Genomic DNA, 14,361 nt, shown 5'->3' with positions numbered 1-14,361 from the left:
TAATTAGGACTGTCTGTGATTGGTTCATGAGATAGATCTAGGACTGGGGGATTCCCTAATTAGGACTGCCTGTGATTGGTTCGTGAGATAGATTTAGGACAGGGGGATTCTCTACATAGAGGCTGCCTGCGATTAGTTCGTGAGATAGATTTAGGAATGGAGATTCCCTACTTAGGGGCTGCCTGTAATTGGTTCTTGAGATAGATCTAGGACTGGGGGATTCCCTACATAGAGGCTGCCTGTGATTTGTTGTGAGATAGATCTAGGACATTTAGGGGCTGCCTGTGATTGGTTTGTGAGAAAAGTTTAGGACTGGGAGATTCTCCTGTAAATGGCTATGATTCCACACTATCTATATAAATTTTGTTGTGGGGGATGGTTGCATTAACACATTCTTTCCTCCTAAAAAACCATGAGAATTTAAAATGTGCCATTTTTTTCTTTTGACATATTGTTGATGTCATCATTTCCTAATTAAAGCAAAATAGTAGTGGAAACATGCTATCTTTTACACACACTATTTCAGGATGTAAATGTGCATTTGCTAGAGTTTTAGCAGCTTTTAAGTTTTGGGCATATGTTAAAGGAAGCCGTACATCATTCTTTGGGAAAGCTTAGTTCACTTTAAGTAAATCTGTGGTACATGCACTTACATGCAGACTTCAGAACCCTGCACTTAGCTTGATTCAGCAATGAATTGAATGCAATCTCTTAATATTCATGTTAAATCATTCATTTCATTGCTGAATTTCAAATTTCATGTACCATTACATACTGCATGCATGATTCTCTTGTCAATGAATGTCCCTTGGTGGCAATAACAACTGTTTCATTTTTAACCCATTACATCAAACCTTTTAAATTTTTAACAAAATTATTTTAGGAAAAACATGAGATATATTCTTTTTCCAAGCTACTGAATGATTTCATGACTTTTTCATTCTGTATTGTCAGTTGCAAGATTAATGATTAATGGTTTCCATTAAAACAACAGCTGTGACAATAATACAACTGCTATTCTGTTAATATTGATAAGTACGTTTAAGAGAGAAGCTAAAGTACTCTTAGGTAAGGTTACCTGTTAAAAAAGAAATAGAGATGATTGTTAGTCAAATTCCATGGAGAGAAATATGGTGTTGGACTCAGAGTTACCGTTTATCATCTGAAATTTTTCTAATTTTACTTCCAGAAAAGCCAAAAGAAACAGAATACTCAGTTGTACGTTGTGTTGTACAATTTCAAAGGAAAAGAAAAAGACGACCTTGACCTTAGGTATGAATCAAGGTCACACAGGTCAGATTTGTCGTAGTGGTTAATACTGTTAAAGATTTAAATTTACCTCCCATATCAAACTCTAGGTGGACTCTCTTACTTTTGTGTGAATTAGTACAGAATTTCACAATCAAAAGCCACATCTGGTCATAAAAACATGCTTTTTTTTTCAATAACAAGACACTGGCCACATCAAATGACTTCTCTGAGTCCTTTCCAATGACAAACCTGTACACTGCTCTATATCAATGACTAGCCGTTAGATTTGTCAATTTTCTGCGTCTTGTATTGACCGAGTCTGAGTCTGAGTGTAATCTTGTTTTTGGCAGGGCGGGGTGGAGGGTCAATGTGTTGGACAGCTCTGATCAGGACTGGTGGAAGGTAAGTGACCTTCACATTGTCTTAGCGGTCAGTCTGTGAAGTTTCACAAGGTGGTGAGAGAACTGTTGAAGTGAAACTTGCATGTTTTTATTTAAAGAATAGTTCTTTTTTAAGAGAATAAAATAGTTTTGTATTTCTTTTGTTAAGAAAGTACTATAAAATAGTATGTACACTATTAAAAGAAGACATCTACATATTTTTAAATTTGCTCTGTTTTATTTTTCAGGGTAAATGCAATGGCAAGGTTGGTTATTTTCCAGCGACTTACCTGATCCCGATCCAGACCGGACAGCGCGTGTTTCAGGTGATCCATTCCATGCACCTGACGGAGGGGGGCAACGGGATGAAGCTCCACAAGGACCAGGTAAATTTACACCTGTAAATTACCATCGATTATCTTCCCTGTCCCTAATTGACATTTTCTAGCTGTTCCTTGTTCTGTATGTAGATTTCTTTTTGTCAAGTATCATTATTGATTATCTGCTCCAAAAGGAAAGAAGTTTGAAATGAGGATGAAGAAATAAAGGAAAGAGGAACTTGTGTTGAATAGATAAGAATGGAGCAGAAGGGAGGGAGGGGAATTTAAAGACCATAATCTGTGTCACAATGCTTACCATCAGTGACAGTTATTTATTATTTTTGACTTTCAGATCGTGTTACAGATAGGGGAGGAGAATATGGGAATGGTTCGTGTCCAAGCAGCCAACAAAAAGCATGCCCTGTGTCCCCTCAAATACCTGAAGGAGGTATAACAGGGCACAGGTATAAACACCTGGGCAGGTGTGACAAAGACAGAAACCTGACAGGTGTGTAAACATGATTTTGTGTAAAGCATACTCAATCCTACAGCCAAAGATGTCCACAAACAAACATTGCCATACATATCAGGAAGGACAACCATGTCTGAACAAGTGGTTAGGATTTTGAACGGATCGCTCAAAAAAGGAAAGAGTTCTGAAACAGCGGCCAGAGGAATCCTATAGTGAAGGGGACAGTACTCTGATAAATCCCAAAACCAACGAAAAATCTGATGTTCTGAATTTAATTCACAGCATCACTTATACGCATAGTGTTTTTTAATTGATGTGAAAGGCCTTTTATGGGGTCTGTCATTCAGATTTTTCTGTTTATATATATCTTAAAAATACATGTAGCCATTATGGATGTAAATATTTTTTACCGTTGTTTTTATCTTTTACACTTTGGTGAAACATGCAAACAAATGAAATAGCTTTCATGCGAGAAGATTTTAAGTTTCAACACTTGATGTTTGCTGTGTGATTTATGAGACGTAATTGCTTAGATGATCTTTGCATTAAATTCTAGAGTTACAATTTTGATTTCTGGTACCACCATGTAATTCAGTGCGGCCTCTGTTGAAGGTTGACTTGTTATTGCTATCTTGGTGGTGTGTGTACATGTATTTGGAGAGGGTTTACATAGACTATGCCTGTTACACAATTTATTTGAATTTCAATAAAAAACATGTTTCAATATGATAGTACATGTATGTGCATGTATAGATTGTTTTATTTCATTACGATGTCTTTCATTTTGTATCCAATGAGATTTGTAAATTTCTTGCAATATGTATGTTATTATATATGGCTGAAGCATGAAATGGACCAAGAGTGTGGCACATGTTTATGAGTGTGGAATTTTCGTATAGATTGTTTCCTGATTTATGTTAATGTTCACCATGACTTTATATATATATATATGTGACATTGTTTACTATCTGTTGACCATCAAATTTGATTTTATTTGGCAATTTATGAATGATTAACTCGTTTACAGTGACTAATATTTGCAATCAATTTTTTTTCATAATAAAACAAAGGGCAAAAAATATTAAAGACCTGGTTTGTAATGAGAAATATTCCGAATAATGTGATTCTTGTGAACTTGAGAATATTTCTTGTAATCAATTGAAAGTTGGATTAAGGTGATGATTTGACTGCTCGCATGAGTGTGTCCTGACCAGTATTTAATTTTTGTTGGCCTATTTTACACTAGTTTGTTATGCCATAGATCTTTAACATACACATAGGAATTATTGTGAATGCATGTTTCAAAGGGGCCAGTCATTGTCAATTTGTTTTTATAACTTTGTGTAGAGATGGTGAAGTCATTATTCAAATGATTTTGACATAATTTAATTGTACAGATAAAAAATTTGGATTGGGCACAAGTTCAGAGACATACAGACTGCCTTCTCTCTTTTTGTGAAAATAATTTATGTTTTCAATTTGAGGGTTTATCGTATACAGGTTTATTTTCGCCCTGTATATTTTTCGCCCTTCTACACTTGCAAACAGTTGCACCTTGTCTTAAACTTGCCTAAAGTTGGGTGAAAAAAGATAACTTAAGACATTGGAATTTGCCCAGTCTTAAATTTGCCCACCAAGGACAGGGGTGAGATGGGCTGAAATAAAACAGGGGCAAATAGTTCATTGTATACAGTATTCATGTATAAACTAATATATTTGTTAAATGTAGAATCTATATGTTTGTATCTGGCCATTGTTTTTGTTACTAGCAGTCTTAAAGGTTTCATAGATAGGTCTAAAATTGGCAAGAGTATTTTCTTCTTTTTTTTTTTAAATAAAACATAATTAATTGGGGTAGTTTCATAGAGATTTTTGAGGAGTATGACTAAGGTTATTTTGTCACAGTGTGAATTTTACTGCCATTCATTATTTATCCATCAGATTGAGTAAGATACCAAACATTTTATTTCAAATGCATGCAGATGTTCCGATCGCCACAATTTAGGAAAGGGAAGCAACTGGTGACTCTAGAACCAGACAGGTCTTTAGATCTGTTCTTAATGTTTACCATACATTCACATTGTTTACGATTAAATGTTCATTTTATGACCCATCTCTTTGCTATAGCCCTGTAATTGTTGATACAGAGTTGTGTATACCCTCAGTATATATCTACCTACCCACCAAAAGCATTATCAACATGGCTTATTATTACCTCCCACAACTAATTTTGATGTTGTACAGGCAAAGTATGTGCCAAGATGATAGAACTCAATAAACTGTTGTTTTTGTTTTACCATTGCTCGTTATGTTTCTTACTATATAGATAATCCAGAGGCCATAACTGGATAAACAAGTATGACTTGGATGATCAAGTGGTCATTATTGGATAGACAAGTCTGAATACGGATGATCTAGGGGCCATAACTGGATAAACAAGTCTGACTTGGATGATCAAGTGGTCATTATTGGATAAACAAGTCTGAATACGGATGATCCAGGGGCCATAAATGGATAAACAAGTCTGACTTGGATGATAAAGGGGTCATTATTGGATAAACAAGTCTGAATACGGATGATCCAGAGGCCATAACTGGATAAACAAGTATGACTTGGATGATCAAGTGGTCATTATTGGATAGACAAGTCTGAATACGGATGATCCAGAGGCCATACCTGGATACACAAGTCTTACTTTGCTTTAAGAGAGCTGGATAGACATCATTTTGGGCTATGTTTACCTCCTTTAGATGAAGAGCTCTCTAAAGATAAAAAAAAGTTCAAATCTTAAAGCTTAAATGTTTGGATTTTCTGTTTACTTAACAATAGTTTATGGCCAAAAATATTGAAATTTAAGGCAGATCTGATGGTTACTTTGTTGACCCACCAGCCTCCTTAAACTCTTGCACAATGGTAGTACATGTAGTGTGTACTTGTATTTGAGGTAATGGCACTCAATATTTAGCATTTTTAGAGTTTGAACATCTCTTTCCATTTGCTCTCTTTCCAAACCAAAGTACCATAAATATGACAGTTTTTTTCCTTCTTTCCATACAGACAGTAACTATGGATGTAATACAAAAGATTTTTATTGTTGTTTTTTTGGTCACCACAAATCTATATTGGATTTACTGCAAGTACATTGTGCAAAAAAAAAATCAACATAAACCAAATGAAATCTTTGACAGATCCTCACAATGGAGGAATGAACACAATCACTGCTGCATGTTACAAATAGGAACACAAATATACTGCAATAAAAATTTAAGAAATAAAAATTTACTCATTTTTAAAAATCAACATTAGGCAAGCTCTAATCAAACGTCTAAAAATCACCATGTGTGCAAGGTTTGAAAGAAATAAAAATCTACAGAGTCACAAAATTCTGAACACAGTGGATAATGTTGAACATTTTAAGACAAAAACCAAGGAGTGAACAAAATGGGGTCAAGGTCACTAAACACTGTACACATAGCACTAGGTGAAATTAATCTGTGATGTTTCCGCAAAACATTGTAATATACTGTACATCTGAATCAAAGTTGTAATATGAAAAAAAAAACAATCTTATGGAAGCATACAAGAACACTTGATTGCTCCATTATTATAACAGATAGGTAGGTATAAGTGTCAACACGCCACTGAAATCTACTCATTAAATAGCCTACAATGGATTATACTGTAACACGACGTTACTAAAGCAAAGATTGAGCCACTGGTTAGATCATCAGATCCAAGGAAGGAAACAGGGGTGAAGCAGTTGATGGTGATCATATTGTGGAGCAAAGAAAGTTTTTACCATTGAAAAATATCTAGATCTGGGCTTTTAAATCTAAAACTCTGGATGACAAATTTCTAAATCTAAGCATATTGGACAAGTTAAGAAAAACCCAAAGTGAACCCTCTATATATCACCAGAGTAAGCTAATCTACTCCTACATCCTTGTCTAAGCTCCAACCCTAGGTTCCCAATCCTCTTGGTTTACGCTGAACCCCTGATCTCTTGGTTGGAGCTGAACACCCATAAACCATTGATTTAGGCTGATCCCCTGATCCCTTGGTCTGAACTGAATCCCTGATCCCCTAGTCCTGCTCTGATCTCCAGATCCCCTTGGTCCGAGCTGAACCCCTGGGTCTGAAATGAACCTCTCAAACCCTTGATCTATTCTGAACCCACTTTATTCCCTTGGTCTGATTGAGCTGAACCCCTCCCCCCTTATTGGTCTGTGCTGAACCCCTCCCCCCTTATTAGTCTGAGCTGAACCAGTGATCCCTTGGTCTGAGCTGAACCAGTGAGCTCCTGTACAGTGCTGCCTTCAAGGGTTTGTGTCTAGCATGAAGCAATTCACAAAGGAAACTTCATTTTGGCACTTTAACATACAATATTTCATGCCTCCATTTAAATATTAACCTAGCATTCATTCTCGCTATTTACACTTATTATACATTCAAATATCCTCAAACAAATCAGAACAATATGTGAGCAATACTCGTCAACATGTCTCAAAGGGTTTACATAGTTCAATAAAAGATAAAAGCTTGCCATTTCTTCATTAAAAAGCCAGGTAACTAAACGCAAGGAAGACCCCTGTGTACCGCAGAACAACAAACACTAACAGAACAATGTATGATCAACATATTAGGTACAGGATACATCTGTTATAAGTATAAAATCTTAACAAAACAGCCCCGCTTGTCCTCCACTTGGCATAGTCTAACAGACACTGCAGTGTCTCTCAGCCACGACATAGTTTCACTATGTCAAGGAATAGTCTCGATCAACAACAGCATAGTTTCACATAGACATGGAATAGTTTCACTCAGCTATGGTGTAGTCTCACTCAGCTTTGGTGTAGTCTCACTCAGCTATGGTGTAGTCTCACTTAGACATGGAATAGTCTCACTCAGCTATGGTGTAGTCTCACTCAGCTATGGTGTAGTCTCACTTAGACATGGAATAGTCTCACTTAGACATGGAATAGTCTCACTCAGCTATGGTGTAGTCTCACTCAGCTATAGTGTAGTCTCACTTAGACATGGATTAGGCTCACTAAGCCATTGCATAGTCTCACTATGTCACAGAATAGTCATGCTCAACAATGACATAGTCTCACTATATTTCATATAGCTGCTGTGAAGTCTCTAAACTAGTGGTATGAACTTTTCAAAGGCAACCAGTAACTGGGAGCCCTGGTATCCTTCACAGAAGAGACGGTAGCCGAGTGGTGGTGTGGGGACAAGCAGTGTGGGACAAGTTATATTAGTGAAATGTATTGAGCAGTTCACTAAAACATCAGCTGCCTCACAACAGAAAACAGGCTAACTAAGCTTTCTGTCTGAACACAAAATGGCTTTCTGCACCAAGATTGCATAGACAAATGTGTAAGGGTACATTGTGAAAAATATAGAGAACATGATCCATACAACAAGGTTTAAAACTTCAGATCTATTTACAACATATGACACATAGTGCTCGATTTACTTTCTAATATACACATGATTTGAAATCATCTCCTCACACACTCACAATTCTTCAACATTGGAGGGAAGATGACTCTAGCAGACCTGAAATCTCGCTCAGTTAGACTGGCGATGTCTGGAATGTTTTGAACACAGCGGCGACTAGGCTCATGGACGGCATCTAACTACTCGGGGTCACTGAGGAATTCTGGGTAAGGGGACTTGTGCAGGTAAGAATTCCATATAAACTGCCATTCCCTGTAGTGAAAAAATTACAATTAGTACACAAAATAAACACTGACAACTCATGGTCCTGTCTATATATTGCAGGTAACAGCATTGTTTAATAGCACTGATCCTGTCATTTATTGCATTGTTTACCTGTTGCTAAGGTAGTGGGGCCTGTTAAGGGGGCAGCACTAATTGTAAGGACTTGTGTTGTGGAGGGTGACGTCACAGAATCAATTCGGATCTCATCCCAAATACCAGAGCTCTGAAACAAGGGAGATAACCTCAATTTTAATCACAGTTTTCATGAAATATTGTAAAATGCATTCTTGATTTTCTTTTATTCTTATACAAATATGTGAATATTTATGTTGTTAATTCTGTAAAACCATGATAAAAAAGGTTGGAGCATGCATGGATAGTTCTTAGAGGAATGTTCTCAAATAAGGAAACTAGTATGCATTTGAATACTGGTGTCATTACTTCTTTAACACTTAGCAGTTCTAAACCCTTTCTACACATCAGTGGGTAACATTTATAGATGAGGAAGGTTATATTGGGCTCATTGATCCCTTACCTGGAAGTTGATATCTGGGAGTTCGTGCTCGAGTCCGATCCCGTTCTCTAGGATGTTGACGTCGGTCGTCAGGTAAGCCGTCTTCTGATCTCTGATTGGCTGCTTTGGGGAGGGTGGTTCATTTGGTGACCCCACTGGACCTGCCTTCCCCGCCTCTATCAACTCCAGATTTTCTGTAATGTAACAGTTATGTAACCAGTAATGTAATGTAACTAGTACAAGTGTAACAGAAAGACAAACAGTCATACATAGATTTCACTAACAAATCAAATAATGAATAATAGTTTCTCTTTTGAAAACTGTGTTAATTTCACAAGCACTTATTTTTTTTCACAAACTAGTTCATTCTTTTATATCTTGTATACTTTATTTTTCTATCTTTTTTTTTTTTTTTTATCTGAGTTACTCCAAAATCTCTCTAAATATACATAAAAGTGCCAATTTTGAAGAAAGTTTTAAATTCAATCACAATTCATATTCCAGTTTTAAATGTTGCAAAATCTTCCATAACTTATACAATCAATATCAGTCATTATGTAATCTTGCACATAATTGTAATGGTTTTAAAAAATTGTACTGACTATAATGATTAAAAATGTAACTTTACTTTGTGAGTAACAATGCCATTTTCTATTAACATTCAATGATCATAAAAAAGCAAGTTTTCAAACACTCCATTAATTAAGACACCTCTCTGACAGAATAAATCATGTAGATGATAGGGACTTAATCCTATCCATCAATTAACAGGCTGTATTGACTGTGGGTGCCATTGCCCTGTTTATGATTTATGACAGGTTTCTGTATCAATATTGTTATTTGCAGTGTGGAGTTTTACTGGCAGATAAGGACTGACAACTCTGTTACTGCTGGTCACTCACAGAGTGACACCTGTCAAAAGCCTGGCCCTGACTACAGGTGATCATTAGTGACCTTAATTAATGCTCCTCCTCAGGTGAGGGGCTTACCTGCCTACTCTCACTGCGCTCTACATGGGCCACTAACCCATTGGTATGCAGGTCACTCTCTCTGTTACATGTTAATTAACCCATGAATAATCCATTACATCACAGGATTAATGATAAGCCAATAAACTTTTCTTCAATTTATGTACTTTATGATTATTATTTATGATAATCCCAAATATTCTAAACAGCTTAAGGTCCATCTCATCAGTACATTCACAAAGTACCTTTCAGGGTTATTTTCTGCTGTTTGATTTTCAATTCATTTAAATTAAGAGTCTGATTAATTAGCATTTATTGATTCTTGTTAGCTTTGACATTTACCGGGTAACTGCATTAACTTAATTCTCATGGCCCAGAGTTACTTCCCATTGATAAACTCTTCTATACCCTTACAATCAGTGTCAATTACACTCTATATAGAGGTGTTATAATCGGGACTCCAAGGGCTCTAACTCTTGGTGAATCACTCAGGTGTAAAATTTTCCCCTCAGGGCACCCCTTGTAAAGACCTACTGTTAACATACACATCTGCCCTAAGTCAATTTGTGTATACAGTATCAGAAAATCTCCTGTTCTTTATCTAGGTAGCCTTTGATGTTTAATCAATTAGATAATTGTATTATAAATAAGTCTTTGATGTCAGCTAAAAGAATGTTGTTGTTATAAGACATAACTGTATCGGCCATGAAGACTAACTTACTGATCTGAATGTCTGCATACAAAAATCAAAACTCATGCATCTTTGGATGTCATTATCAAATTTCTCAATAATCTAATTAATTAATCCTACTTTAATTCCTGATTTATTTGTGATCATGTTAAGATATTTCATTCATCAATGTAATTATACATACCTGGATCAGACATGCTCTTTAATATTGAATCCAGGTCCTTCTTTCTGTGCTTTGCAATTTCATCCTCCATTTTTTCTATTTTGGCCGGATTGAGAGCCCAGAGACAACCTTTCTTTGTATTTCCATTCAGTTTGGGGGAATCCACTTTCTCAAAACATTTATTTAATGAGAGATTGTGTCGAACTGAATTCTACAAGAGAATATATAAAAACATATATATAATTTTTAACCAATATTTCAATTATTGATTGCTTAAATTAAAAATAAATTAAATTTGAACAAGTTTATTCCATTTGAAATCTTATCAAGAGAAGCTTCAATTTCATTGTTAAAAACGTGGGTTAAACCACAAATCATTGAAATCATTTTCATTGCAAACGGAATATTGAATCAAAAATAATTTTGGAAAATAGTATGATCAAGCACCTATTTAAAAAATCCTTGATTTTGGAGAATATTCTCTTTAGTAAGGTATACTTTTTTTTCTCAATGACATGCAGTTTTACTATTAGTTTTGGAGGATATTCTCTCTAGGAAGGCATACTTTTTTTTCTCAATGACATACAGTTTTACTATCAGTCACAGTTCACTGCTTACAAACCCGGATGGTAAACCCCAAATTTATGAATACCAAAGGAAATATCCTGAAGTGAACTTTAAACTTCCCGTTGTAATTTAAATCCCACCGCCCTCCCTAAGCCACCTGTTTAAATATGGTGCGCAGTAGGCCAGAATAAATTTAAACTTATCCGTATGAAATTACATATACATACCTTCCATCCATCAGGGGCCGTTTTGAAGTATGGGAAATGTTCACTGTAAAAAGAAAATCAGACATTGCTTTAATATCTATGCTACAAGAAAAGAAAACTTTACATGATCAAACATGATTAATGTCAACGTAAAGTTATTAAAACATATGAAAGGTTTTCATAAATATAAAAAAATATTTTTCTACTTTCTCTTTAGTTTTTTTCCCCCTGATAACAGATCATTGAGTGTGAAGTTCAAAGGAGCAGGACCATTTATTTATTGGTGATGTGTATCAATAGCTCTTTGTAATAGTGTATTCAGAAATGATGTTTAATTAATACATGTTTTAGCAATACCTGCTAAATACATGATATAGATATATATGAGTAAATTTAAAAAGAATAGGATAAACTATTTTAATATGCATCAGAGTTGAGCAGCTTGTGCACATATTTACTTGAAGAATGATATTCGGGAAAGTGATATTCTTATTGGAACAAAACCTAAAATTTACTCTTCACAATCTGATCTCCTATATTGAGCATGCATTTTATTTAAGCTAGTACTTGATGTACATATTCCAATATGATTTCATCAAATAAGGACATTTTAAGCAAGTAAATCGACTAACATTTTAAAGTTCTGCTACACAGAATACTGAATAAAAGATAGGTAAAATCCATAGCCACTCACGTCATGAAGCTATATATTTCACTGACAGGAAGACTTCCATGGCGACTGTTCTTTAAAGCCATGGCGATCAGACAACTATATGAATACACAGGCTTAGGGAACACTTTTTCTTGGTCTTCCATTAAATCTATGGGCGACACAGCACTATTGGATATAGACACTGTTACTGGTTTCGACACTCTGCTGGGAGAATGCACAGACACCGAGTTTCCTTGTAAAGACGATAACTGGTTGTTGTTTTTCTCGTTGAATTGTGGATTTAGACTTACGACATTTTCAATTTTTAGTCCAAGGTTTGACCCATACACAGAGCCCTGTAGATTGACTGCTGTGGAGTTTGGCTTCGTCTGTGTGCTTACTTGTGAGAACGCCGTCTTTTTCGGCGAGCTGTGGTGAGTTGGGCGTACTGCGATGGGCATCACAGATTGTGGGTTGACAATCAGGTTTGGATTGTTGTTGTCTATCTCAAAAGAGGAGTCCATCATATTCTGAACTTTGGCCACATCATTCCACTGAATATTTTGTATCCAGTCATCAATGGACGGCCCTGTGTTGTCGAAGTCAAAAGCACTGTTGGCATGGTTGCTGTTATCATTATTTAGGAAATCGGCGTTTGCCAGAATTTTCTCCATTTCACTTTGAATATCGTGGGAGTCCATCGACACAGTGTCTAGAAAATCCATGTCGGACGGATTACAATACGCCATGCTTAACATTGTGCTCTGGCGCAGACTTCACTCTACAACAAAAAATTACAAATGGTGTCATCTTTAAACCCTAAAAGAAAGCCTACAACACACGTGGAGAGTATTTACACTCTAATTTTTCAAACTTGGCGCAAACATAACGTCATGTTTTGAACGAGATTCAAGTCTCGGACCAGCGAGGTAAATTCAAACTTCGGACATGACAAATATTGACTTCAAGCAGTGATCGATTGATTGCACACACAAAATGGCTACATATCGGTTAAAAATCATGAAATATATCACTTACCACGACTGTCACTTGTTCCAACAGTAGTTTAAAGTGTATCTCACGTAGTTTCACTTTTTGAACAAGGAATTTCGGATGTTATCCCAAGAGCCTTACAACTATAGTAAAATCCCGAGATCAACCTAACGAACAAAGAGAACCACTACAGTTTGAATGAAGTGATGTGATTGGTTGACCTATATTTTCCGATTTGAAGTAGCCCCAGTTTTCATTGGCTGTTCCATGGCGATGACCTTGTATACACCCCTTATTTGGAAAATCACCTACCGTAACTAACAGGTGCCCGTACTTGTAAATAAATCATAGAAAAATGTAGGATTTCGCTAGGGCATATTTTGAAATGTTTACATAATGAATGTTATTGATTATGTAGGTGCACTTATTATTTAACTTGGCTATTTATTTGATACTCTGTATAGAATCGATGCTAGGGGATTTTTTGAAGGAGAAATTGGAACCAATTTTTAAATGTTTGCGCCGGTTTGAAAGAACTTTGAGGAAGAGGAAAAGGTGGAATTTAAAACCTTAATGTGATAACTAAAAACCGGAAACATTATGCAATAAAATATTTCCTAGAACAAATTCATAGCGTATTAGACTGCAATCAGTTAATAAAGGAATTTACGAAATATATAACCTCACTAAATAACATCAAAAGATTTTTTAGGTGTAATATGATAGAATTCTCTCTCTCTTTTCGTAAATCAATCTTATAGTAATTTTTTTTAAAAGTGATTTGTATGAATGGCTTTGTACAAAAGCATTTGGGTTTCCCCCCGAATTTCATAAGGTTTGAAATTATTATTTTTACACGGAATATTGATTTGTTTTCTTACCTTTTTATATTTTTAGACTAATTATTGAATCAATCTGGTTATGTATATTTACATTTTAAAGAGACGTCTATTATATGTTTATATTATATTATATATATATATATACCAATCCAGAGTCTTCGGAAGTATAGAGCATCTATTAATTTTGATTCTACAATATGATAGATCACGTTTGATAATTACACATATTGCATTGTATATAAATGAATCAATATATAAATTAGAATATACATACACTTACATGTAATATAATCAGCCCTGCCCTTTTAAAACACCTTTTAAGTCCAGAGCGTTATTTAGAAATGTTTTATGATAATTGTGTAGATTATGAATCTTCAGTGAATGCAAAACGCCATAAAAATCGACGGAAAACTAGTATACATCTAGGGACGTATAATAATACTACATGCAGTAAAATTAGCATATATATACGGTTCTGATTCACCAAATAAAGAACTTGTTTTAATGCTCAACTAACTACTGCAATAAATATTTAGTAACTCAGACAGATCGTAAAAAATGTCATAGCGATTGTAAATTATATACATCCAACATTTTTTTTAATTTATTAGA

The 14,361-nt window shown here is 35.3% G+C and overlaps 2 protein-coding genes across 7 annotated transcripts in view; one reads left to right on the top strand and one right to left on the bottom strand.

The window, feature by feature from the left end:
• Positions 1-4,252, top strand: part of LOC128185726 (nostrin-like) — a 67,003-nt gene extending 62,751 nt beyond the window's left edge. For all 6 annotated transcript variants that reach the window (XM_052855374.1, XM_052855365.1, XM_052855389.1 and 3 more), the window contains 4 exons: positions 1,190-1,272; positions 1,602-1,653; positions 1,880-2,017; positions 2,304-4,252. In XM_052855374.1, coding sequence (XP_052711334.1) covers positions 1,190-1,272; positions 1,602-1,653; positions 1,880-2,017; positions 2,304-2,405 — 375 coding nt within the window. In that variant the 3' untranslated portion in view covers positions 2,406-4,252. The remainder of the gene's footprint in view (positions 1-1,189; positions 1,273-1,601; positions 1,654-1,879; positions 2,018-2,303) is intronic.
• Positions 4,253-5,496: 1,244 nt separating this feature from the next.
• LOC128185716 (forkhead box protein N4-like) lies at positions 5,497-13,550 on the bottom strand. The gene is made up of 7 exons (XM_052855354.1): positions 12,953-13,550; positions 11,957-12,695; positions 11,284-11,326; positions 10,511-10,700; positions 8,689-8,861; positions 8,265-8,376; positions 5,497-8,141 (listed from the first exon to the last, which is right to left on the bottom strand). Exons 2-7 carry the CDS (start codon positions 12,670-12,672, stop codon positions 8,065-8,067), a joined length of 1,311 nt encoding a protein of 436 aa, XP_052711314.1. The 5' UTR covers positions 12,673-12,695; positions 12,953-13,550; the 3' UTR covers positions 5,497-8,064.
• Positions 13,551-14,361: the final 811 nt, after the last annotated feature.

This window comes from Crassostrea angulata, chromosome 1 (assembly GCF_025612915.1).
Source record: "Crassostrea angulata isolate pt1a10 chromosome 1, ASM2561291v2, whole genome shotgun sequence".
NCBI lineage: Eukaryota > Metazoa > Mollusca > Bivalvia > Ostreida > Ostreidae > Magallana > Magallana angulata.
Note: the sequence above shows the minus strand (reverse complement) of the source record. Positions and strands in the feature narration are given on the sequence as shown.